General features: G+C 39.7%; 1 protein-coding gene across 1 annotated transcript; it reads left to right on the forward strand.

Moving 5' to 3' along the window:
• The first annotated feature begins 289 nt into the window (after positions 1-289).
• Positions 290-27,271, forward strand: SERINC4 (serine incorporator 4). The gene is made up of 12 exons (XM_075273398.1): positions 290-1,008; positions 2,980-3,147; positions 5,146-5,324; positions 6,321-6,400; positions 10,411-10,504; positions 11,071-11,282; positions 14,028-14,123; positions 15,438-15,564; positions 22,475-22,547; positions 22,905-22,950; positions 23,582-23,735; positions 25,605-27,271. Exons 1-12 carry the CDS (start codon positions 922-924, stop codon positions 25,816-25,818), a joined length of 1,530 nt encoding a protein of 509 aa, XP_075129499.1. The 5' UTR covers positions 290-921; the 3' UTR covers positions 25,819-27,271.
• The last annotated feature ends 261 nt before the right edge of the window (positions 27,272-27,532 follow it).

Below are 27,532 nucleotides of genomic sequence, written 5' to 3' on the forward strand. Positions count from 1 at the left end.
GTTCTTATAGTTCTACCTTTTGCTCAATCCACTCCTGACTTTGGCTCAAAAAAACGCAACAAAAAAAGCTGCGTTTCCGCACCATGGGGGGCTCAGCCTTATATAATCTTATTTATTAGAGGTTTATAATAGGTCATCATAGATATTTAGACATTTTTGGGTCTATAAGCAACATAAATGTGGCCAAAAAACTTATAAGGCACCAACTTTAGCAGCTTCCTCCTATAAATGCCATTTGGTGTTCTTTCTACTTGTTTGCTCTCACTGGCACATGTTTGGTCTGTGTGGTCTTAGCGGCCATTGCATTGCCTGGATAGTCATTTTGAAATGTAACTAACTGGCTTTAAACAAATCCTATTTAATGTACTGAGCCTTTCATAGCCCTCCCCCAACCTGTGCAGATGGTAAGACGGTCACGGACTTTATCCTGTCAATCAGACCCTGTTTTATAGCATTACTTATAGGGTGATAACTGCCAGCATGGCTCTACAAGACGGTAAAAATGAATGATCATATCAATGAAGAAATGACAGAAACGGTGTCGGAGCTCTTAGTGACACATCAGCACTTCAGCATTTCTCTTTCTCGGGGATCCTGACATATTGCGAAGGGAGCTGACCTGTTAATGGGGATCTGTGTCAAGACATGTCACTATGAAAAAATCAAAACCACACAACCTTATTCTGATGTCCATCCTGGGGCACAATAAACCTGGAAGAATATCTACAATCAATAGTCACTAAACATCCTTTCAGCCAAGCAAGGACTTCATGTTTTACTAAAGAAGACAAAATACTTCAAATACATCTTATTCTGTAGGACACCTAGCTGCTACAACCAAGCTATCAAGATGTGGAAGATGTTATTGTGTAAGGTGAAGATCTTTAGATTGTAGAGAGCAGACATCCGTCAGTAGCAATTATGAGGCTGATGGATGAAATGGCTGTTCGGAAGGCCCTGAGGAGGAACAAACTGTGCAAGGATCTCATCAATTCTGTCTCCTACCAGGTGAGATTTTTGAGACAATATGTCTTCTTCTAAAATAGTACTGTATAAGCAGAATTCTTGATGGATGAAATTTTGATTCTTGGTCACTTAGCAGAAATAGGACAGATACTGTAACTATTCTTTTTTATTTAAGAAAAGAAAGACATCATACCAAGAAAATACGCAGCTAAGACAATTCACAAATGTATAAATACACTTTTATTGAAAACCACAGAAAGTGTAAAAGTAAGCGGTAGGCTATACACGACTGTGCAAGCACTAAAAACACCAACACCATTTTAGGTTGTTTTGTACTATTTTTCTGCCATTATATAACTGTATATTAAATGTTATGGTAAACAACTAAAATGATAAAACTTGTGTCACTGTCCAAATATTTCTGGACCTAAATGTACATAATTGTAAATTGTTTTGGCAGAGTATTTTCTTGATAGGAGGATATTTTGGTTCTTGGCATAGACAAGAGCCCATTGGGATTCTTTTGCCTAAGGCTAACATACTGTATACCTGGACTCAGCCCTTTATATTTTCAAGTCACTACTTCTCAACTTTCCTAAGCTAAGAACTCCTAAGTCAACAATTAGTTTTCCCAATGTTGTAATCATTCACTATGCTGACTATTAAATGGGTATTCCCATCTCAAAGATGAGCCCCCCGCCCCCCACGTCATGCCACTACTTTGCATGGTGAGTTAGCCATGGGTCCATAATTTTCTCGAGTGAATACAAGATAAATTGTACAAATCCAATACTCTCCAAATAAAATTCCTATACTTTTTTCTATAATTCTTTAAGAGACTTGTGTTGTCATGGATTAAATAGGCATTACTGTGAAAGTGACACGTGGCACTGGTTTACAAGACATTTTGTGGTTTCTACTGTGCCTGAATCAGGCGAACTGCCATAAACATCACAAAAATTTAAAAAAAATGTTGTACTTTATTAAATTTGACACATTAAAAATACACAATAATGAATGTACAGGGGATAGTACAAACCATATAATACATGGAGGTTAAGTTGCAATACTGCATCAAAGGCTGTAGGTATAACTCATGTTACATATATATATCAGATGTCATAGTATATCTGTGCATCTGAACAGCACTTCATTAGTTTAAACATGGTTTACATAGAGTATATACACATACATAGAATTAAGATCATGCAGGGTTACATTTACCTATAAGTAGACCTCCATGTACATGAACGCGCCCCGACGCGCGTTTCGCCACTACCGTGGCTTCGTCAGGGGGAAAAAAGATGATGTTTGATGATGAAAAAAGATCATCTTTTTTCCCCCTGACGAAGCCACGGCAGTGGCGAAACGCGCGTCGGGGCGCGTTCATGTACATGGAGGTCTACTTATAGGTAAATGTAACCCTGCATGATCTTAATTCTATGTATGTGTATATACTCTATGTAAACCATGTTTAAACTAATGAAGTGCTGTTCAGATGCACAGATATACTATGACATCTGATATATATATGTAACATGAGTTATACCTACAGCCTTTGATGCAGTATTGCAACTTAACCTCCATGTATTATATGGTTTGTACTATCCCCTGTACATTCATTATTGTGTATTTTTAATGTGTCAAATTTAATAAAGTACAACATTTTTTTTACAATTTTTGTGATGTTTATGGCAGTTTGCCTGATTCAGGCACAGTAGAAATATTCATGTAGTTCTGCCCCTTTTTTGCCCTAGTTTTTTGTGTATAAAGACATTTTGTGGGTGATACACTCCTTGCATATAGGCATTGATTGACTTCTGACTTTTGATCTGGTAGCATCTTGATCTTGTACATTAGCCAAGTAGTTCACACTGATAGTCTTTATAAATATGAGGTATGTAGGCGCCTCACATTATAGCCTTAGAACAATGTAATGTATTCTCTAGCCACATCTTCCTTCTCTAATGTTTCTTTCTGTGTTGTCTTTCTTTACTTTGTATGTTTTTCCAGATATGTTGCTGCTGTGGGCCTTCTCCATGCTCTTTATGTTGTGCATGCTTTCCTAGCATCAAGGTATCTACTGGTACCAGACTGCTATACACATTCTTCCACATCCTAGCCTCCACCGTCTGCTGCCTCATGCTTTCCAGAAAGGTGTCAGAAACCGTCAAGGAACATGTGAGTATAGGACTTTCTCTGTAGCAATGGGGGTTTCAGGCAGTGGCGTAACTAGGAATGGCTAGGCTCCAAGGCGAACATTTGACATGATCAGAGACCCAGGAGAGGATACAAACATAAAAAACTATGTTATTTACCTCTCCCTGTCTCCGGCGCACTCCCTGCTGATATCAACCATGTTCAATGATGAACCAGACGTCATGTGAACCGGACCTGCATCGCAACGCATAATGACGCAGGCCCGGCCCATATGATGTCTGGGACAAGTATAAGTATAAGTACCTTAATTTACTCAGACCTCTAAAATGCAGACCAGAAAAATTACCCTCCTTGCTCTTGGGCTCCTTCTTCAGCTCTGGGCGCTGTGACACAGTATAATATTGTGTATAACATTGCAACCTGACCCTGGAAGTTGTTAGTGCAGTAAACCTGAAAAGCAGCATTTTTTACATTCCCTAAACATTTTCTGCTGCTCTTTTAGTTTATCGGGGTTGTGCCATCAATACAAATGGCAATAACTAACCTGAATATGTATTTTAGAATAACTTTTTAAAGAATTAAAAAAAGTTTCCTCACCGTAATATTGCAGTGAGGCTTTGTTAGTTATAAACGACCTCGATTAAAAAAACTAGGCATATCATGTGGTCTTGACATAGGCTTTCTTTCAGTAGTGAGTGGTGAGGTGCGTATCTAATGGCTTTATCATCACTGATAGGAGTTTGTATTGGTACATCTATCTTTGACTCTTATAAACTGTTGCCCATACTGGGTTCTTCTCTTAGAAGCAGAAAGAAAGTCTATGTCCAGCCTAAATAATATCCCTATTTCTTTTATTGAGGTTAAAGCAGAAGCTTTCTTTAAATCCAAGTAACGCTTATTGAGTCACTTCAAACTTATACAAACACAATGAAAGGAACATAAGTGCAACAAAAGGTACAAAACTAAACAGAATGAGGCCTCTAGTTAACACCCCCCCCCCCAACAACCCCCAACCTATACAAAGCTTGTCATACCATCTAAGTATGTCCATAATTAAGCTGTCCCAGTGGAGTCATTGTATCAGAGGAGACAACTCCCCCCTCCTCAAGAATCCAAAAAGGTCAAGATCTCCCTGAAAGCAAATCCACAAAATTAAATATCCTACATCTTAACAATTCATTGGATGCCAAACCCTGATAATCTAGCCACCTTCCCCATGGCATCTGTTGTCCCCCTCATTTCTCATACACCTTCTGTGTCATAGTATTTATAGCCAGGATCACTTTGCTCACTGTAGATAGGGTCTATTCTAAAATGCATATTATAGTCATTTGTATTAATGGCACAACCCCTGCGACTGCAAAGTTGTTAATACAATTTTTGACCATGAATCTTGTACAGGTGAAACATGTTATTATGGGTTTTGCCTGTACAAGCCGTACTGAGAAATTTGCATTACAAAATGTGGTATTTCGCTTGTTGGATATGTGGCACACTGCTACTAGGTATACTGGCATTGTAAAATGGTTGGAAAAGTTTTTACCTTACATAGACAATTTTTGTTTGAATAAATATAAAAATTCAAGTCATCAAAATCCTCACTGAGAACAGTCAGGTATGAGTTACAGCATTGTAGAATATTACAGAAATATAAATGTCATCATAAAATTAGTCAAGTGAACATGATTGAAAATTTCTTTTTACCAGTTTTCTCAGGTATGTGATCTGCTATTGGTCTATTTTCAGTGGGACTGTAGCCTTATGAGATAGAATGAACTAGACTGTAATACTGTAGAAGACTGAGGAGCGAGTGTGATATATGGCTAGTGCAGTGTGCAGATACATGCAACAGCTGATACGGATAAAAGGAACTGAAAAGCTTGTCACGATACCATGGGGTCAGACTAAAGTAACTTGTGGTGTTACAATGAGCTTCTCTCCATTGCTGCCAGTTGCTGACACATCTGACAACTCTGATTCTGCCTCTTCTGACTATGTTTTGCCTCCTTTCAATGACAGGTGCCTTGGATTTCTTTCCTGTGCAATCGTTTGCCTGGTGGTAATGACTGTGACATTCTTGTTGGGTATACTGCCGTTTACCGCGTCTGCTTTGGCACGGCATCTTTCTATTTTATTCAGTCCATTTTCCTCATCAATGTGAAGTCTACACAAGAGTTCAGAGCCATGGTTCACAATGGGTAAAGTTTAATACAATATCATAAATCCGATGAGTTTTGGCCCCATGAATTGTAATAAATGTGCAATATCTTTAAAACTGATACATTCCTTCCCTCTGTTAACCCTTTCAGTCCTGCATATTTATTTACACATAATAAATAAGAGCGGGTAATAAATAAAATAAAAAAATAGTTTTCATGAAAAGTTGAAATATATGTAGGGCCTTGCTGGGAAGTCTATTCTATAACTGTATAAAGTTTTTCTGCTGCTAATAATCACATTATGCTAAAATGCATTTAAATTTTGTCTGTCAGGCTGTGGGAGTGTACAATAATAATAAGTCTTACCCCTTGCCTGTTCATTACTAATACTGTTATGCCATTTTGCCAGGAGTAACTGTACAACAGCAAACAAATGGCTGAGAATGGCCCAAATTACCAGGAGACTCAGGAACACTGGACTGTAAATACAGAGCAAACACATGCAGCCAAGCAGCTAAAACACAATAAAATAAAATCTATGTGTATAGTCAGGAAACTGCTTTCTGTCAGTGAATAATTTCCCATCTGTAATCAGACAAGCAGCCAGAAGCAGATACAAGTACATAGAAGACTTTTCTTACATTGTAAGCTGTGAGATTTGCAGAATCTTCAAACCTTAGTACAGAGAAACAGTTTGCAGACATGTGAGTCAGGCAGTGAGGAGAATCACCCCCTCCCTGCTTCAATCACCGTGTGAAGATAGAAAAGAGTTGCCCCTTCCAAGGTTATAGGATAAGCAAGACGGAATAACAATATCTATGGACAAACTTCTCTGGTAACAAAGAAGTGAACTGCAAATTAGCTAGAACGGAAATATATTCATTAAATACATTACATTTTGGCCCAGAATCACATGCTCTAAGTTGTCTGAAAAGTTAGTGACCATTTAAGGAGTTGGTCATCATATAAAAATACATTTTATAGCTCTAAGATGAAACGTTATTGATTGTCATTACTTTTGTATTATGTTTGTAGGTTTTGGTGTCTGAAGTTGCTGATATTAATTGGAATGTGTGTGGCTGCGTTCTTTATCCCCAGCGATTCTTTTATACGAGGTAAGAGATATCAACAATATTGCTCTATACAGTACTGTGCAAAAGTTTTAGTTAGTTGTGGAAAAAATGCTACAAAGGAAGAATGGTTTCAAAAATATAGATGTTACATTAATTCATTCTGAACCCTTGAAAATCAGATACATGGGCAAAAAGCAGCTGCCAGCTATCTCCGGTCATCCATATAAGCTGTCAGTGAGCGCTCTCACTCAATTGCCCAGAGGAACCTCCCGATTCTATCTCCGGTCTCCCTGGCAGTCTGTCAAACTGAGAGATGGCATCACTCACTGTGTAAAAACATGCCCGAGTAATTTAAATGTATATCTGTACAGTGTGAAATATTATCTGTACTGGTGATGACATGTCAATGAGAGAAAAAAAGAGATGGAATTCTAAAGAAACAAATACAACATTATTATAACACATCCTGGGACATGAGCCTTGTGTGAATAAGGCCTAAAGCTGCAACAAAATAGCAAAGGGTAGAGGATAGGTACAAAAATTCTTAATGCAAAGTTATCATGAGGCCGAGACCACATGCAGAAACACTACAGAAAAAAATGTAGTGTTTTATAGTCTCAAGGAGATTTCATTTAACCTCTTCCAAACATTAAAAAAAAACTCTGTGGAAAGTAGCATTATCAAAAACGTATACTTTTACTGAAGGAAGGCTGTATTTCCCTATAGACTTATAAGGAGTGGGAAGGCAAAAATTAGCACCGTGAAAAATGCAAGCATTCTTTATATAGCTACGATTCACTATTTTTGGCCTTAAACCCATGCTTAGTTCACATCAGCATTTGAATTCCGTCTGGGGGAGTCCGCAATTGCAAGCGCTGTGCTGTAAAAGCACACGGATCCCCATAGACTATAATGGGATCCGTGTGCTTGCCGCGTACTGCCCACGGCGGAGATCTCGCGGCAAGCACACGGATCCCATTATAGTCTATGGGGATCCGTGTGCTTTTACAGCACAGCGCTTGCACTTGCGTTTGGTATTCCATTCAGGGGGTCCCCATGTGGACTCCCCCAACGGAATTCAAGTGCTGATGTGAACGAGGACTTAGACTAGTTTCACACAATCCCTTTTTTGCACCCATATTACTGCTTCACATCTCAGCCTGACCTCAGGGTCAATAACCCAAAATGACAGCATCATAGAGATTTCTTATGCTCACCTAAAACTGGCATAGTATTGTTTTATTATGGAGATCATTTTGGTTGATTTTCTAATAACTACTGCCACATACTTGGTTGTATGTCCTGTGTCTCTTTTAAGGAAGTCTATGACCTATCCTAAGCATATTGAAGGGCCCCACCAAGGTGCAGAGTACATTGAAAAAAATGTGCTTTTATTAAGTTTGTTCACAAGATTTGTGGCAAAATACACTTGAAGATGTTAATATATGATATACTAATTAGCCCTTAGGTGCACTAGACGTGTGAACCTCAGCTCCTGGAGCATCGCTTTGGCTGCTCTAACCCCTCCTGTTTCGTGCCAGCAGTACCCTATGCAATGGGCGTTGATCAGGTTCCTAGCCTGTGAAGCATCTCTGCTTCTCGTAAGATCACTGAGATTTTCAACTCCTACTGCAGAGGATGGTCCTGGCACAAGATGGGAGGGGCGAGAACGGCTGGGATGTGCACGCTAAGTGCACCAAAGGCCTAACTAGCATATTTTAGATATAAGATATTTTACTGCAACTCTCATGAACCTACAAATTTAAAGAGGTTGTCCAGGATCTGAAGGTAATTGACGCTAATGACCTATTCACTGGATAAGTCATTAGTACCAGATCGGTCGGGGTCCAACACCCAGCCCCAGCCTCAATGAGGTGTTTTGGCTTCAGTTCAAGTGAAAGAGTGCAGGCTTACAGTTCCAGATGCCACTGCTACACTGAACAAGCATAGCACAAGGGAGTTCAAGATTAGTCAAATATATGTAAATACCTCCCACTAGTCAGCCCAATCATAGAAAGCATACTTCAACCAGAAAAAAATGCGTATCGACAAAAGATTAGGGATATAAAATCCCAAAAGGGTTGAAGTATTCAGCATATACAAAGAATATTGTAAAACAACATCTTTTATTATTGAAAAAATTCCATTGTTTAAAAGTTATATGACATATAAAGACAACACACAAAACACCAATAATTCAAAAGAAATGGACTGCCCACAAAACGGGTACAACACTGTCAGATCACAGCCGTGTGACCGGCCTTCTTCCGGGGGTGGAAGAAGGCCGGAAGAAGACCGAAATGCGTGTCGGGTTGGGACTCCCCACAACCACGGGCTCCTGCGGATCACTCTAATATGGGTAAGGGATCCATTTTTTCCCTGTAGGCATGTCTTTTGGGCTTTTTGCCAACCTATACTGAGTATTTACTCCTCATACTTTCCTATTTAGGTTTACTTAGGCATGCCACCTATGGTTATGGTTGAATACATGTAGTATTTATTTCACATGATCAAACTGGGTCTCCCTTACTCTTTGGTATCTTTTTGATAGTATATTTTTCTTGCACTGAGATTTTTTCCTTCCTGACTGATTATATCTATATATTTCAGGTGGGAGATGATATATATCTAGACATGTATATGTGCCCATACACTTGTGTGGGTAATAAATAATATCTCAGTGTTATGACGTACATGTATTTTTGTGATCTGACAGTGTTGTACCCGTTTTGTGGGCTGTCCATTTCTTTTGAATTATTGGTGTTTTGTGTGTTGTCTTTATAGGTCATATAACTTTTAAACAATGAAATTTTTTCAATATAAAAGATGTTGTTTTACAATATTCTTTGTATATGCTGAAAACTTCAACCCTTTTGGGATTTTATATCCCTAATCTTTTGTCGCCACTGCTACACTGTACGGACTGGAAGCCCTATACAGTTTATGGCGCTCCGAACACTGTAGTGTGGTGCCTGGAACTGCAGCTGCACTCACATACACTTGAAGGGTATATAAGCAGGTTTGCTTCCAGCCATATAGCTAGTATATGGCTACTTCGCGGCCAAAAAACCTGAACGAGATGAAGTCTCAATGTCAGACCCCGACTGCTCTGATACTGCTGTTCTATCCTGTGGTAGGTCATCGGTATCAATTACCTTTAAAGGGAGACTGTCATCATATAGATAAAGTTAGGGTCATCTGACTCTAAGGCTGTATTCACACTGAGTAACGCTGGCGTTTTTTGTGCTTATTTTTGCACATAGCGCTGTGTTAACGCCGCGTTAACGCTGCGCTATTTTGCGGTGGCGTTGCCCGGCGTTAACGCGGCATATACGTGGCGTTAACGCGGTGCTACGTGGCGTTAACGCGGCGCTATGTGCAAAAATAAGCACAAAAAACGCCAGCGTTACTCAGTGTGAATACAGCCTATCAGTGTTTTTACTGAGTGAATTGTGCCTCCGTTGCTGAGATTTTATTGTCAATATGCCAATGAACTCTTTGGAGCAACAGCAACACTCTCACTGCTCCTAACCTATTTATCTGCAGGGCTGTTTGATTTGCTGGATATGCATATAGAAGTGACCACATAGAGAAGAATATACTGAAAAACAATATACCTTTGTTAATGGGAGTGTGCTCCACAGATAGATAGGTTGGAGTCATCTGAATTAAACAGTGTTTTCGCCTGTGAATCTCTATTATTGCCTCTGTTGCTAATTGCTATTATTATCAATATTGCAAATGAACAATTTGGAGCAATAAGAGCATTGATGTTGTTGCAAAAGAAGGAAGTGCCAGCACGCTCATAGCGCCAAATAGCTCATTAGCATATTGACAAACATTTCTCAGCAATGGAGACAGCGATTCACAAGGGGAAAACACTTTATTTCTATCACAGCTATTAAGATATTTTATGTTACTGATGTATTTATTTTAATATATCTTTTCATACACATAATATACATCTATATTGGTATATATCCCTTAAATGTACTATTGGAATTGACTCCATACTTGAATGACTCTCTGACTCTTGGCATCTGTCTTTGCAGTATGGCATTATGTTGGCGTATGTGGTGGGTTTGCTTTTGTCCTCATCCAGCTGATACTGATAACAGCATTTGCTCACACATGGAATAAGAATTGGTAAGATTTTATTCTGCTCATATAGTAAATTTTAACATGATTTCTGCTGCTAATAGCAAGAACAGTAGAAGTGATTAGGTCTATGTATGCAGATGATGTCACCACCAGGGGGCAGTATAGACAGTGTCGGTGAGAGCTGCGCTTTTTGCTTTCAGGAGTACCAGCTACATCTCCATATTTACAGGATTATGTGTTTGCCTCTGAAATCAGTGTTTCTTTATCCTATTACTATAATGTTCTTGTATTTATCATATTGCATATATTTATATGTACAGATGAGGAACAGATTGGCGAAATAACTTGTCAATGTGTTTTTGGGTAGTGGTCAGACAGAGGACATTAACTTGCAAATCCATGTCAGTAGTGCTAATTTATATAAGATGTAATGGTATATCTACTGTATATCAAATCTATCAATGATCAAAATAGAGAAACGTGTAAAATTGCATTTCCCTCTAATGGGGGACATGCTCAGTGGCACCACCTATTGTCAGGATACAAAAATAGCAAAGAGATACATACATTATAGTATTACCATTAAACGCTATCTGTTTCTCTCTCCACAGGCTGACTGGTGCAGCTAAAGACAAGCGCTGGTATTTAGCTGTCCTGGTGGCCACCTTACTCTTCTATACCATCGCCTCCCTGGCCTTCTATTTCCTATATACATTTTTTACCCATCCAGCTGGCTGTCTCCTGAACAAAGGACTAATAAGCATTAATATCAGCTTGTGTATAATCATGTCATTCATCTCCATCACCCCATGTGTACAGCTCAGTAAGTACAGTATATAGCAGGGTGTCTGGCTACTTGGTAGCTTGTCTTGTAATAACAAGGAGTAAAAAACACATTACTCAGGCTCGGTTCACATCTGTACTTTTATGTTTGTCTGTTCCATCACAGAAACACCATAAATAATGCAGTGCTGGATCCATCATATAATGGATATATTAATGCTAAAATTTGGACATCGAGTTTTGTTATGGTGTCTGTCATTTTAATAGAAAAAAAAGATTATGTGGGTTTTTTCACAGAATCTGCCAAGTCTCAAACAGATACGAACCTAGCCTTGAAGTGGCCATACACATTAAATAGTTATTGGCCAAGTGAGATAAGGATTGGGCATTTGGGTTCAAACTCAAGATGGGATTGTAACTGCTTTTATAGTATGTATGGTTGTAAATACAATGTTATGTAAAAGGATCAAGTGCAGTTGAGACACTATAAGGGTGAGTTCACACGGAGTAAACGTGATGTGGCACGTATTGATTTCAATGGGAGCCGGGATCGTATACGCAGCGCTATTTTGCGGCCGTGATTTTGCGGCGTATACGTGCCACATCACACGGCACTTTACTCCGTGTGAACTCACCCTAAGTCTGTAGGGTAATTCTTTAGGGTCCAAGATATGCCTATAGTATGCCTGTCCATGTGAAGGATGTTTTAAAATAATAAAAAAAACTATACTCCCCAGAAGAAGAGTACTCCCACCACATGTGCAATTCTCCAATGAAGCCAGGTCACTATGCATATGAAGCAGAGCTAAAGTGTACTGCACTGACTTCAAAGGAGAATTGGGCATTCAACACAACCACCTCTTGCTGAGTAGTAACTCTTTTTATGAAACATCCTGGACTGGGTCGTTTTAACACAGGGATGGGCCTAGTCTAAAGGTTTCATAAGTGGCCCCCCTATCACCACCACTTACCTGACCCACAAATATTCTAATGTCCTCTTAGTGGCCCTATACACAGTTAAATGCCCCTTATAATATATTGGCCCATCACACATTAACCTGTCCCCTCCCAGTGACCTCTCAGACATTAAAGAGGCTCTATCAGAAAAATTATGCTGTATGAGCCCTACATATGTGTGAATAGCCTTTAAAAAGGCTATTCAGGCACAGCTAATCTTATTTTAAACCCCCCACCCGTTTTAAAATAAAACTATAAAAACATATATGTAAATCATATCTGAACGTACACGCTGGGCAGTCGTGCACTATCCGACGTCATCTTCGGTCCCTCCTTCCTCTTCTTTCTTCTTCCAGCGACGTCCTCCTGTCCTGGCTGATGTATCTTCTGTCCAGAACAGGAGGACGTCGCTGGAAGAAGAAAGAAGAGGAAGGAGGGACTGAAGATGAAGTCGGATCGTGCACGACTGCCCAGCGTGCACGTTCAGGTATGATTTACATATATGTTTTTATACTTTTATTTTAAAACGGGAGGGGGGTTTAAAATTAAATTAGCGGTGCCTGAATAGCCTTTTTAGAGGGGCTCATACAGCATAATTTTGCTGATAGAGCCCCTTTAACATGTCCTTGTCTGTGGCCTCTGGCCTCCTTCAGTTACCCTCACAGTATAAGGCCCCCATAGAGTTGCACCCACAGTATAAAGTCCCTCTCCTGGTGTGCCCACAATATCATGCCCCCCTCTTGGTTGCCCCTACAATTTTATATCACCCTCCAGTTGCCCCCAGTACAATGTTTAAAATAAAAAAATAAAATAATGCCATTTCCCATCTCCTTCTGTCGCTGGTCCTTTAGGCCTCAGGGAGCAGCAAGTGCGATGTCAGTGATACCAAATGGTGAAGCAGGGATTGGACGGGTCTCTGCTTCACCATTATATTCAACTCATCAGTAGATAAATTGGAATCTGAAAGGCCTCGATCCACTGTTCAGAACATTGGGAGCACATTTGAGATGGGGCCTCTGCTACTATAGGGCCTGGTGCACCATTTGCCCTATGGTTAAGGTGGCTCTGACCCCAGATACTGACAGGAATACTATAAGGATATTTGGAACACTAAACCACAATCCTATAAGGACCTGTGGGTGGTTTAGTGCCCCTAACTTAGCTGACAGGTTTCCTTCATATGTAATTTACTTGTGCAATATTTTATATGGAAAACATATAAAACTCCTTGCTCTGGACTTCCTGCAACAAATCTTTCATTTTAAAGTCTGATCTGGAAAAAAAAAAACAATGAAATCTGCCTGCCTGTTATGAGCAGCGCTGCCGCTTTATGTTTATGCCTGAGATCCTATTAATTCTAAATGACAATCTGTGTTCTTTCTCAGCAGTGCGATTGATAGCCGCAGATATCCCGCTGTTTGGGTCAGTCTGATAACTTCTTGCCCTGTGATCTGCAAAGAAATAAACAAACTGGATTTATGCTTAAACTATTCTTCCAAATCCTATAAGAGCCCACAGCGCTCAGCATCCCTTGCAGTAATCCCATTGGCACAAATCATATAGTGAGGCCATGTGAGGTCATGACTTTGTCTACTTAGCATGTGAATGGTATTCTCGTATCTTGACATTTGTACCAAAGGGGCTCAGAGTATCCATCTGTTTGATGTTGCATCCCCTGCTGCTACTGCCAGAATATTTCCTGGTTTAGAAGCAATGATACCATCTATTGGAATGATACAACATACTTCTAGACTAGTTTACAACAATGATTATTTTTCTCATTTCCTTCACATGAATAAGGATATAATTTTCATTTTTTATTTTGCAGAGCAGCCAAGGTCTGGATTGCTGCAAGCCTCGATCATTAGCTGCTATGTCACTTACCTTACATTTTCAGCCCTGTCCAGTCGGCCTCCAGAAAGAGGTCAGTGGAAATCTAAATCTAACAAAAATCCAATGATACAGCTTAGATAACAATATTCCACTTGCAATAAGGCCATGTTCATACAGGACATTACATAGCATCAATTGCATTAAAAGATCCCTTTAAAGAGAAAAATCTGATAAAATCATAGCAAACCTATGATAGTGATGCAGTTAACTATTGCACTGCTGTTGCCCTGTGGGGACAAGGATTAATTGTGGTTTCATACACTTGCCAAGTCCTTGGTTGAACTTTTGTATTGTAATGCTGTCAGCCTGTTTATATGTGTCAGTATGAGATGACAATGACTTCTCCAGCCCCTATTCTTTGTGTAATGGGGATTGTGTTCACTGTGGGGGTTTTATATCAGTCTCCCAGATAGATCAAAAAGTAATTGTCAACACGTTATACTGAAACGTGGCCATCCTTTCACAGGACAAGCTCACAATCCACAAAACAGTCCTATTCATTTCCTTGCTTTGGGCTACTCTTTCCTCTTTATTATTTTCTTTTTGTATGGTTTCTCCATTGGTTTGTTTGTTACCATTTTTTAATCTGTTAACATATCAATTTCTATAATTTTCTCCTTGAAAACCTGCAGTGTGTGATGGTTTTCCCACCACTTCATGGTACTCCATCTCTTATAAAGATATAAACTTCTCTAACGACGAGGATTGGATATGATAACTTGTTTAGTAGATTAGACCCTGCCTGATGCCCACGATCTGTGCAGTGTCATCTCCTGCTCCATCCTTGTACTAGTAAAGTAGAGTGAAGGTCATTGTGTTCAGATTGCTTAACTTGGCATTCTCCATAATTCCAAACGTGAGGTCTTTGGTTGATATAGACTATACTGTATATAGTATATGATCAAACTACATTTAATGGAGAAACCCTCATTTTCATAAGCAAATAAATAATACAAACCAAATACACAACACATACAAACTTAGATACATACAATATGGTTAAGGGCCATATAGAAGACCTGAACCGTCCCCTGTAGAAAGAACCGCTAAAATATCACCTTCCCCTGCCAATTTACTATGGGTATAAATATTATTTTGGATTTTTGAGTATACATTTATTTGTGCACACATATGTGCACAAATAAATATATACTCAAAAGTCCAAAATACTATTTATACTCATAGTAAAACATGGTATGTTTGATGCTTAGATTTTGTCTGCAGTATATAAATGGTATGTTACCTTTCTATGCCTAATACAAATTGGAACATTGTTGTTTTCTATGCATGTGCACTTAAAGTGTCACTTGTCAATTTTTTTCTATACTGTATGTTTTCCCTGCAGTTCAGTACAGAGGACAGAATATCACGGTGTGTTTCCCAAGCATCAGCAGAGAAGGGCTACAGACAGAAGATACATCCATTGCTATTATTGGAGCCTGCATTATGTACATCTGCGTCTTGTTTGCTTGGTATGTATAAAATATGCTATATGCTTTATCTATCAGCATGAGTACAATGAAACAAAAATGTAAATAATAATTATGTTAAATTAAAATTTAGTTTTGGGGTACAATATGACTCCTAAAAACCCTCCACATAATTTACCCTAGCATTGAAGTGGTGCTGGCCTTTCTAGTTTATTTAACGACCCCCTGGATGCTAACCTTTATCCATATGTATTCTGTGCTATTTGCCTAGGCACTTATGGGCTAGTTATTGCATTAACCCTTCGTTATATCATAAGCTGTGCCTGACCTTTCATTGTCGTACTCCCCAGTAGACAACATGGGAGATATACAAATGTAGCAGCTGGTAAATAAATGGTCATTGTGCAAGTTTTGTGCTATGGTGTGTTACAAAATATTCACTGTCATACAAGTGAGTAAATGAATGAACTTTTATTAAAGGTCTAGATCTATATCATTTTTTAGCGGCCATCCATAACGGCTAGTTGCTGGGAGGGGTTGTTCATTTTTTTGTAGTGGTAGCTCTTTGTACCCCTTTTGAGTAAGGTGATGTCTTATTCATAGGGTAAACCAGGTAGAGTAGTACCCTCACGACAACTTCTTTGGACATGTTTAACTTGGGTTTGACATAATGTGTGAACTGAGTAGCAAGGCAATATGTGTTTTACGTCATGGACAATCACTTTCCTGACTGATACCCCCATCCCCTCCAAATAACGTTCCCTATATGCATCATTCAGTGAAATGACAGCACATCCTAGCTCAGTGACAATCTCCTAAAAGAACAGGACAGTAATGTACAGCTGAGCATGTATGGGTTACATTGGGCAGGGATGGGTTAAAGCGCTGCCAGAGAATCATTATCTGCGTATTATCTACCTTGTGTCAATGACTTTTTGGTGTCATTTTGTTACTATTTTATTTGTTAATGTAGAAGTGTGATATAGTTCACATTCTGTTCTTGTTGTAAAGACTGTCCTAGTAGAAGAACTGTTTCATTAAAAACTAATAGACTATACATAAAAATGTCTCTCATCTGGTGATAATGGGTGAAGATTAAGAGATAGGAGAAAACAGAAGTGATGTAAACATATTTTGGAGATGATTTACTACATTGTGTTCCTTACATGTCTATGAGTCATTTTCTAATGTTCCAAACAAGACAGCACAAGTGTTAATCTTCATACATAGGTAATATCTACATTTCACCTTATTTTTACTTTATGAAACCTCACATGACCCACATCTGTGTGCCCATGGCAAGCTAGCCTTCTCAATGGGTGTAGTTTATACGGAGTACACTTTGGTTGTGATATCACTGTTTTGTAATCTGGCCATATGCTTGTTTAATAGCTATCTCTCCGGATCCTCCCCGTAAAGGGGGAGTTATACTGTGCCAGGACTTGTATATAAATCAATATACTGTGTTGGGGCAAGTAAAGTGGCCGTTATACAGTATGGGTGGCATTGAAGGGTTTACTATGCTGTGAGGGGTCCATTGAGGGGGGCATTATATTTTGTGGGAGACAGTAAACAGGGTGTTATACTGTTTGGAGCTCAGTAGAGTTGAGCCGATCTTGACTTTTCAGGATCGATTTTAAAATCCGATTTCCGATCATTTTTCATTCGAACCCGATCTCGATCCCAATTCCGATCCCAATGCAAGTCAATGGGATTTTTTATTAATCGGAGATCGGATTTTAAAAGCAATCCTGTTCACTATACAGCATGGAATCTAACAATTGTTAGAATCCACGCTGTGTAGTGAATCACTAAAGTAGCCAGAGGATTTTTTTTTTAATCCTCTGGCTACTTAGTCACCCCTGATGTCCACTTACCTCCAGAGATGGCTGGTCTGGTGCCCGGTGCCTTCTTCTTTGCCTCGCTGCCGCTCCACACTTCTCTTCTCCCTTCGCTGCTCCCTCCCTGCCAGGTTAGGAGAGTGTGGGCGGGTTAGGAGAGTGTGGGCGGGTACTGGGAGGGGAGACGTCACGTCTCCCCACCCTGTACACGCCCACACTCTCCTAAGCCACAAGCCCCGCCTACCTAGCACTTTAAACACTAACCTGGGAGGCAGGGTAGCGAGGCAAGAAGAAGGAGGGCACCGGAGCAGCCATCTCTGGAGGTAAGTAGCTACTAGAGATGTTTAGTTTAGCCTCCCATCGAATGAATGGAGGCAGCCAGCACGCAGGGGGTTAAGGCTGTGTGCCGGCTGCTTCCATTCATTCCTATTGAACTGCAGCGGAGCCTTCACAATGAGTATACAGTGTATACTCAGTGTGAAGGCTAAGCAAAGCATTGTGGGAAAAGAACACCGATCTCGATCCCACATAAAAAGATCGTGTTCGGAATTCCGATCGCGATCGTGAAATTTTCTCGATCGCCGATCGGAATCCGATCTTTTCTGAACACGATCGCTCAACCCTAGAGCTCAGTAAATGGGGCATTAGGGGGCCCCCAAACATAACTTTACTTGGATCCCCTGAAATGCCAAGTCTGCACATGGCTGATTGACAGCTATGATGGTGGTTGATCTCCACAAGCACAAAATAATCTAGCATTTTGTTACCTAAAATACCGTAACCTGCTCAAAATCTACCATTGAGCAAAAATAACCAACAGTTATCCTCATTTTGCCTCACCTCTCCTAGGCATCCTTGTGGCACCCTGGCATTCTCTTCAGGCTCCTGACTGACATAATTTTGCCTAGGGTCACTGTTGAGTCCTGTGATGGGTCTCAGCGGTGAACCCTGAATGTGTAATGCCTAAAGAGGACAGCAGGAATATACTAGATGCCCAGAAGGAGTGAGGCAAAGTGTGTATAACTCTGTTGTTTTTACTCCTCTTGCCTGGGCCTCAGACCCCCAGAATATAATAGTATTTTGTGGGTGGCAAACCCCAAGAGTTTTGGGTTTGATCAAGATAAGATAAGAGATAAGATAAGATAATCCTTTAATAATCCCACATTGGGGAAATTTCAGCATGTTACAGCAGCATAGTAATACAGGTACAGGATAATACACAGTAATATAATACAGATGTAGGCACACATATGCTGAGAAGAGAAGATATACTAGGAGTCCATAGCAGCTAAGCGAAAAACGGAAGAGAAAGAAGGAAGACTTCCTGGTCATCGTCATAATCATTAGTTTTCTGTGCGGAGTGATCTTCGCTTGGACTGATGTAGATTATACAGCCTGGTCGCGGTTGGAAGGAAGGACCTGTGATAGCGCTCCTTCTCACACTTGGGGTGAAGCAGACGGTCACTTACAGTGCTGCCAAGTCCCATCAAGGTCCCATACATGGGGTGGGATTTGTTCTCCCGCATGGGAGAAACTTTTGAAAAATTCAGGCTCATTATGATTCTAACAAAATCAGTTTGTTCATTTCTACATACAACCCATTTAACCAAGGGGATCATCATATTCCTTAGATACTAGGGGATAAGTAAATACTGTGAGTTATGATTTTACACAATGTGAAACAAAATGACAGCTCTTATCAAAGCCTCGTAATTTAAGGAAATAGTTTTTTGACAATGTTGGCAACTTGTTGATGTTCAGTGCTATAGCAGTAATGAAGTCCACTGGGATCTGCTGCTCTGACCTCCACAGGTCTAAGATTTTTTCCCTTAGATAACAATCATGGGGATGTTACAAGGAATGAGAGGGAGGAAGCACGCTAAATAAAAACGATGCCCACCATTGGAGAAAACGTACGAATATTTACACTTATCTTAATAAAGGCAGCAGTCATTGCCAGCTGTTATAAATAATGGCGCTTTCTATACTTAACTGAGCTCTGAGTGGAAATGTGGAAAGGTCATGAACAGAGCAACAAGAACCATTTGGGAATTATCTGGTTCTCCAGGCATGCAAAATATCTTTTCTAATGAAGCCAACAATATTAGGAGTTCAAAACACACAGGCCAGCCGCAGCAGCTGCCCTCTGGATATCTGCCCTCCAACGCACGCCTGCTTATGGACATTTGCTAACTGTGGCGCTGTAAATACTTCTAACTATGTTGTATTGTTATGCAGCCAAGCCTTTTACTGCCGCCTGCTCTTAACAAGTGGGAAGAGTCATCCATAAAAAGCTGACTGTTCCCAATAAAATAAGTGGAATGATTAAAACCCTGGCATTGTAAAATAAATGGTTCCTTTGTGGGACATTAGAGCTTGGTGTGTAGTTGTATTGAGAATATAAGATAAAAGGCTTGTGCATTATAACATACCGTAGAATAGCAAAAGAAGGACCATGGAGCAAATGATACATGCAAAAAAAAAACATGATGACAGGTTCTCTCCTTTATGATCCTGGTCATATTTATCTGGATAGGTCATCAATAAGCGGTAAATGAGGGACCGATACCCTGAACACTAGCTGATCATCTGTTTTAAGGGGCCACAGCACTCATGTGGGTGCCAGGACCTCTTCTCTGCTTATATCACGTGACAATGGTATGTGATGTCATCTGTGCATTATGATAATGTCACTAGGGGAGATTCCCATACATATTAACAAATTGGCTAAGCCTGGATTTACACCTGCACCAGGATTACGTTCAGGGATTCCGTTCCCCATTCTGATTGAAAATGCACATTTTTGGGCGGAAAACCCAGTGGACCCCATTACAGTCTAGAACAGAAAGCTGAACGCAGATGTGAACCTAGCATAATACCCTTGAGATTGACAGGTTTGGACTAATTTGGATAATTTGTACTGCAAAATTTACTCCCAAACTATACATAGTATAAATGTTTCTTTTAGATGAGACTTAGTAACTGAGAACATCCCTAAATACACTATAAAATGTGAAAAAAAATGAGTACAAATCTGTATTTCAGTCTTTCTTTATCAGTTTTACGATTAAGTTTCTCTTTTAGTTAAATGTTTGTAAAAAATAATTTTGTGAGATTAATAAACTGATTTGTAGGATTTCCAGCATGGGATTACAAGACAATCTCCATCGTTTGTAAACCATAGAAAAGAAACGTAACCTCTAACTTGGCACTCATTGTGATTTCTGCACTGAGGAAGTTGTAATACAATAATCCATCTTTGGTCTATTCCATGATATTAGACAGTGACATTGAATATTGATAGTTATTGGTCTTGTCTTCCCTGGTGGTTATATTTTTCAGTAGATTATAAATCGCACTTTAAAAGCACAATTTATTTTTATATTATTGTTTATAGAATAGAATACAAAGCATAAATTGTACAATCTTACTGTTTACCAGCACAAAGGGTTGGCCGCCGGATAGTGAGGATGTGATGGAGTACAGCAAACTCTCTTCACTTCAGTAACAGAGCGGGGAATTGGTTATTTACTAAGCCTCAATAAACGTCTTCCGTCAGACCTCACACGATTCCTCATTAGCTGATCTGCCTTCTGCTAGACTGACTGCTTCCAAACCTCAGCCCATACTGGGACATCTGACTGACACAAAGCAGAAACCTGCAAGATTAAGAAGGTCACTTTGCTGACGTGAAAATATATAAAGAAAAAATATGTCCTTGTACCGTACAGTGAAAATATATAGTACATGGTCTGTTTTACCAAAGAGAGATGGGAACAGGAGATTCTTGGTAGCAAATGAAGTTTTTCTATGGAAGCCGTTCATTATATTCTCATAAATTAGTGTAAATATTAATTCTCTAAATCTTGGCTTAACATACCAACCTCATGCTGGGAATATCATTGGCACTCTTTATTTGCTTCCATCTGTATGCAGAGCAGTCACTCTATTGCTTGGTTCATATTTTGAAAGGCACTTTCATAAGGCACTTTTTTATACATTGGTGCAGGAAAACAAATATAGTTAGCTTCTCACCACTCTAGATATAGCCACCATGCATATAAGGTATGTTACAGTATCCCCAGGATAGGTGCAAAGTGTCTGGTGGATGTCTAAATGCATGAGAATGAGGTCCCTTGAACTCTAGTATGAATGGAGCAGAGGTCATGTAGGTGTGCTGTCATTCCGCTCACCTTTTTAGGCCTCCCAAGAGAAGCCAATGCTGTAGCCTGTAGGGGCCAGGGATCCATGGCCAGCTTGGACTATGCCTGTGTAACTAAGTGTTATTCCGGGCTTAACTCACCTCTCCCTACTCCACCGTACCCAGGCGTAGCTAGATCCCCATTTAGTAATATTCCAGCCAAGAAATACACCCTTCTCACAAAGACATGTTGTCACCAGCATATCCTGAGGTAGATGATGTTCAGCACAACACAGGTTATTGCCAGGGTCAATATCAGGAGTCCACAATGTAGGAACAGAACACTAGACTCAGTGTGAGATGACAGGGGTTTGTGCTTAACCCCTACAACAACATCCTTATAACAGGATTTTTAGGTACATAATGGTTTTACCAAACCGGCCTTTTGAAACAACAGGTTTGACCTGGAAGTGCACTATATGACTTGACTACAAGTCATCATTCCGTAACACAAAGACTGTACCTCGAGCAACACTGAAAGGACACCACTCACTGCAGAGCCAATGTGTGCAACCAGATTCTGCCTGTTTGGAGATTCATTGCAATGCCCTATTTCCTAAAAGTATCAGACCAGGGTAGATGCATTGACTCTGCAGCAAATATACAATTAAAGTGACAGTGTAACATCATACTGTGCAATAAGTCATTAACATATTCAGTACAATATACATCATAAAATCACAATAAGACACACAAAGCATAAGTAAACCTAAGGCCATTTTCTGAAGGTGGTGATTGTTTGCAGGATTGTTTTTTTACGTTTAGATGCAATTGGATGCTGCAGCAAAACAGTCGCTGCAAATATGTACATAGCCTTTCCTTTGAACATATAGTATCTTACTGAAACATGCAGGATACAATCCATATCGATGTACTGACCACTCATGTTTGTGTATTTTCATGTTTACAGCAATGAGGCCTCCTACTTGGCTGAGATGTTTGGTCCAATGTGGATGATCAAGGTCTACACGTATGAGTTCCAGGTTAGTAACTATTATTCTGTATTGGAAAAAAAAAACACATTTTGGTGCATTCAGAAACTTCCTAACCTGTTATCTCTCAGGCTAGAGACTTTTTCTCACATTTCCTTCCTGGTGGGCATTCATTCTGTAAGCTCAGGATTTTAAGAGGTTCATTGCTAGTTCAGATCAGCATTTCCAACTGAAGAATTATTGTGGTAAATTGAGCATTAAGAGAACAGTGATACACAGTGCACAGAGATGTCGTCAGGTCTAGGATGGGATACACTGACTGCAACGTGGAAGATTATGGAGTGTAATGCAGAGCATATGTATCTGTGGATTTACTATGTTGTCCTATTTTCTCCATCTTTTTCGTAGAAAGCATCTTGCTGCTTCTGCTGTCCAGAAGAGGACGAGGAAGGAGGTGATGAACATTTATGTTCTAATTTCATGTATATTTAGATCCAAATACATTCTTCTAACCTAGAAATAGAACCTGCACTCTACACTCTGTATAACAGCTCAACACAATTATATTTGTAGTTATGAATAATAAGGTAAATAGAAGAAACTTTGGAACATATCTTATTAAAAAAAACAAGAAAACAAACATGTTTCCTTCTCCACTCATCAGACTGAGTCCCTCTCCATAGCCTATGGTCTATGGAGAGGGGAGGTGGAGGAAGATGCTGTGAAACACATACAATTCACTGCAGCTGCTGCAATCTTCTACACTATGAGTAAGGGACTTATTTTAACACTGCTATGATCAAGGTATCAACCTATCAGGGCACAGAATTAGGCAATAACTCATCACCTTCCTCCTCCTCCAAGGAGATGAGAAGAAGAATAGTTTAATAATTGGAGGAGGAAACAGATTTCCATAATAAGTTTCTTCAGCTGCACTTTTCATTTATGGAAAGTATTTTTAGAACTGGAACCACTTCAGTATTAATACGCTCCCAAAGTGCTTTCTATATAAAAGCTGCAATATGTAAAGATAAGGTCACATTCTGTTGAAGGACTTGGTAGTCATTGTTTGCCTTCTGTAACAGGTGAAAAGAACCATGAGGGGGATGGGAACACTGGAGGTGGACAGACGGTCATACACGATGAGCACGAGCGAGTGATCTACAGCTACTCCTTCTTCCACTTTGTATTTGTGCTCGCCTCTCTCTATGTAATGATGACGCTCACCAACTGGTTCAGGTGCGCATTCCGAACATTCCCAGGTGCTTAGGCTTCTTGCTGGGCCACATAAGAGCCTGCTTAGAAATAACTCGCTGTGATTTACAGTATGTTTAGATAGAAGCCAGGAGAGCCCTTCTACGTTCATTTATGGTACTTATTGGACATTCTCTTCTTACATGTTGATTGAGCAAGAAGATCAACTTTTCTTACAATAATGTCTCCTAATGCCCAGTACTCCTTTGTTGGTTCTGATTTGGAAGCCGTCCAGGAATGTAAGTGGTGTAATACCATGTGCCACTGTAGCCGGCCTTTGTTCTTTTATCTCAAATTGCATTACAATCTCTACAGTAAAGGCCGAAGGGAATTGCGGGTTATTTATCATATCAGGTCAGAAGGTTTGGCATGAGAAATATTCTGTGATGTTTCTTGCTGACATTTTATAGGTTTATATGTTACGTTGTGATTATTATGTACGGAACTACCAGAAAAGATACCAGTGACATATTACCTGAATCAGGTCTGTTCCTGAGCTGCAGACTTATAATAACAATTGTACAATGTATATAAACTAAGGAGTGTCAAAGAGCAAGGTCGTTCAGGATCCATCTTCCCTATAGATAGGTGCAATAACTCAGTATCTGCTGCACCTGCAGAAATTAACCTAAAAAGAAATGTACCTGCCGCAAGGTGCGGATGAAAATTTTATTAAATGTCATTCACTTTACTTGGACTGTATAACACAAGGTTTTTTTTCCGTTGTGTTTCTGTAATGACCAAAACAATGTGTCCACAAGGTGTGGCCTCATCTTTAGGGTCCATTCACAGTTATTTGGTGCTGATTTTGATGCTGAATCCGCCTCAGAATCCACGTGGAAAAAAGCCTCCCATTGACTTCAATGGGTTCCTTTTTTTGCTAGCGGGAGGCTTTTTTTCCACGTGGATTCTGAGGTGGATTCAGTGTCAAAAAACTCCATGTGCATGGACCCTTAGGCAAAGGCCCCATGTAGCAAGCCACAGCAGAAAAGCGTTGTAGAAAAAACCATGGCAGCAACACTTGCTTCCATTATATTTATAGGGAAATTGGCAGTATTTCCGTAGGTATAATTGACATACTGCGATTTCCAAAACTGCTACGCAGATTTTTCCCCAAGGTGTGGATGGGATTCGCTAGAATGCTGTGTTTTACAGTCCCAGCAAAGTAATTGAGATTCTAGTTAGTCTCATCTACTCACTGTAAAAAAAACGCATTGCAGAATCCAAAATGTAGCATGTTCATTTTACCTGCAGCAATTTTTAGCTGTATTTTGTTATGCGTAGCCGTAGGCTTTACTAGTGTATAATATTCAGATGATAGATATTCACATACATTGGTAAAGTAATGTCTGCCTGATATACACTAACATATAACAACTTTTAATACTGGGGTTTTACATGGGAAAAGCTAGTCAGACGTGGTCATATTCTTTTATGATAGTGTGACTCACAAGACCTACACACTTCTGGACTGTGTACAGATATGTGCCAAAGGCAGATTGTAACATATGGTATCCTCCCTAGAGAAAACGAACACATGGAGTTGGCTGCGGCCCAGTTTCATTATTTATCTGGAGGGTGGAAGGATTTTTTCCCTTCTATATCTGGTTTGTTGTGATGTGAACACTACTGCAAGTAGCAGCAACCCTATACCTTCTGAATGTACTAGTTTCATCCTGTGGTAGCCAAAGGGCAAAACAATTAGTTCACAATTGCTGCGGTTAGTATGTTCATGAAGTCACACATAACACTGATGGCTAGCAATGGGAACACCTCATTGTGAGTAATGTTTAAGTATCATTGTGACTAATGTTTGACAAGCTGTGCATTCTCATCTATGCTTTATGGTTGCAGCTATGAGGATTCTTCTTTGGAGACCATATTCACACATGGAAGTTGGCCTACATTTTGGATCAAGGTAGCATCCTGCTGGACATGCGTTTTCCTTTATTTGTGGATTCTTTTGGCACCAACATGCTTTTCTGGAAATGGACATAACCAAGGGAGTGGCCCACCACAACATATACTCAGACGAAGACAGTTCCGAAGAGTCACGGTGTCTAAGTGAAATGTCCTAATCCTTTCTTCTGAGTAAAAGGCATTGTGACAGCATTTACAATAGACATGTGAGATCAATGCTTAAAGAAAATGTGGGGATTAACAACAGGAAATACAGATCTAGCGAGACTGGATTGCTCCTACTTTCATCCATACAATTAACCTTAAGAACGTTCAAGAGAAACAATCTGTCTACAATGGCTTTGGGTGGGACAAAAAATCCAGAGCCATTGGTTCCTTTCCTAAAGGTCCTGTTGACACATATCCTTGATAATATCAGATGTTCCATTAGATATAATAGTCCTCATTCATTTTTACGTTTGTTATATAGAGTGAGCAGAGGAGAATGTTGGCTCCATATTCTGGTTGCGACTCTACAATGGAATGTGGACTACAAAGAACTACAACATGATTTTGTCAAGGAGGACAACTTTTTTTTTTTTTGATCTTGAGATACATTTCAGCTAGGTGTTACACAGCAGAGCTAGTTAACCATATGACAACACATGTAGCCATATTTTCTGAAGTATCAAGGGTAAGGGCAGTGCATTCTGGGTAAATCCAAAGCTCAATAGGTTAGACATCACAATAGAAAATCTCTAATTAACTGACATTCGTGAACTGACCCTTACAAAAGGTATCCAAGACTCCAGAAGTGAATAAAAACATTATCTGCAATACTGTATGCTTGTTGTGATTTTCAATGAATGGCTATAAGCTCTTAGCTATTCTAACCATTCCAAAGTTTTATACTTTTTTTTGTTTCTGTCCCAAATACCAAACAAGTTTCACAAAGAACGTATCCTGAGACCAAGCAATGTCGAAATGACGCCTACAAGCAACACAATAGGACTTGCGTACAAGCTGTGCAGTCTGCATACCTCTGCTCTCATCTATACATAATGGGATTACTGCGCCAAAGCTACCTGATGTGTCCCATGAAAGCCCCAAGCTAAAATCTTAGGAGGGAATTACCTTGGCTTGCAAGGTCAGGCAGGATCTACACTGCAATAACTTCAGAGCAGTTGTCCTTTGTATAGCAGGAGGGGGTCAATGTCCATTATTTATAGCCACGGTGACTGGATGAAATACAGTTACTGTTTACATGGTGTCATGACAACTCTTTTCAGGTTCTTGTATACAGATATATTGGGAAAAGGGGAATTTCCTTTTGTGTTTAGGCTCCAGTTCAGATTTTGACGATAACATCAAGCCTAATGAAGCTGAAAACCACTGCCCCTTTTCATATAACTAGCATTACTTTCAAGGGGTTCCATTAACTTCAATCCTGCAAGAACTTTGTGTTTATTAATTGGATGATGCCCAACAAACAGTTTAGGACCACCCAACATTAATAAAGTTATGTATGTCTGTGTGCCAGAATCCTACTTCAGGGTACAGTGACAGACAAAATTAACTATGGAAATATGATCATCTTCACAAGCACTTATTCTGAAAGGAGTTGGAGGATTAGAAAAACATGTTTACTTTCATCCAAAAACAGCGCCACACCGGTCCAAAGGTTTTTTGGTTTTTTTGTAGTATTATAGCGTGGCCCCATTTACTTGAGTGGAGCGCAGATGCAATACCAGACACATGAATGGGTGAGGAGCTGTTCCTGGAAGAAATGCATGTTTAACATTATACTTTGATTTATGTGAATGCCCCAATAATGTTCAAAATGATCTAAACACAAAATAAATGACTTGTAGCATCATTTTTCA

Source organism: Leptodactylus fuscus, chromosome 5 (assembly GCF_031893055.1).
Source record: "Leptodactylus fuscus isolate aLepFus1 chromosome 5, aLepFus1.hap2, whole genome shotgun sequence".
Taxonomy (NCBI): Eukaryota; Metazoa; Chordata; class Amphibia; order Anura; family Leptodactylidae; genus Leptodactylus; species Leptodactylus fuscus.

Bases quoted from the DNA above. Each gene is read 5' to 3' on its own strand.
- SERINC4 (XM_075273398.1), top strand. From the start codon at position 922: ATGAGGCTGATGGATGAAATGGCTGTTCGGAAGGCCCTGAGGAGGAAC. The intron at 10,505-11,070 runs GTAAGATTTTAT...CTCTCTCCACAG, and splicing joins CACACATGGAATAAGAATTG to GCTGACTGGTGCAGCTAAAG. The intron at 23,736-25,604 runs GTGCGCATTCCG...TTATGGTTGCAG, and splicing joins ACGCTCACCAACTGGTTCAG to CTATGAGGATTCTTCTTTGG.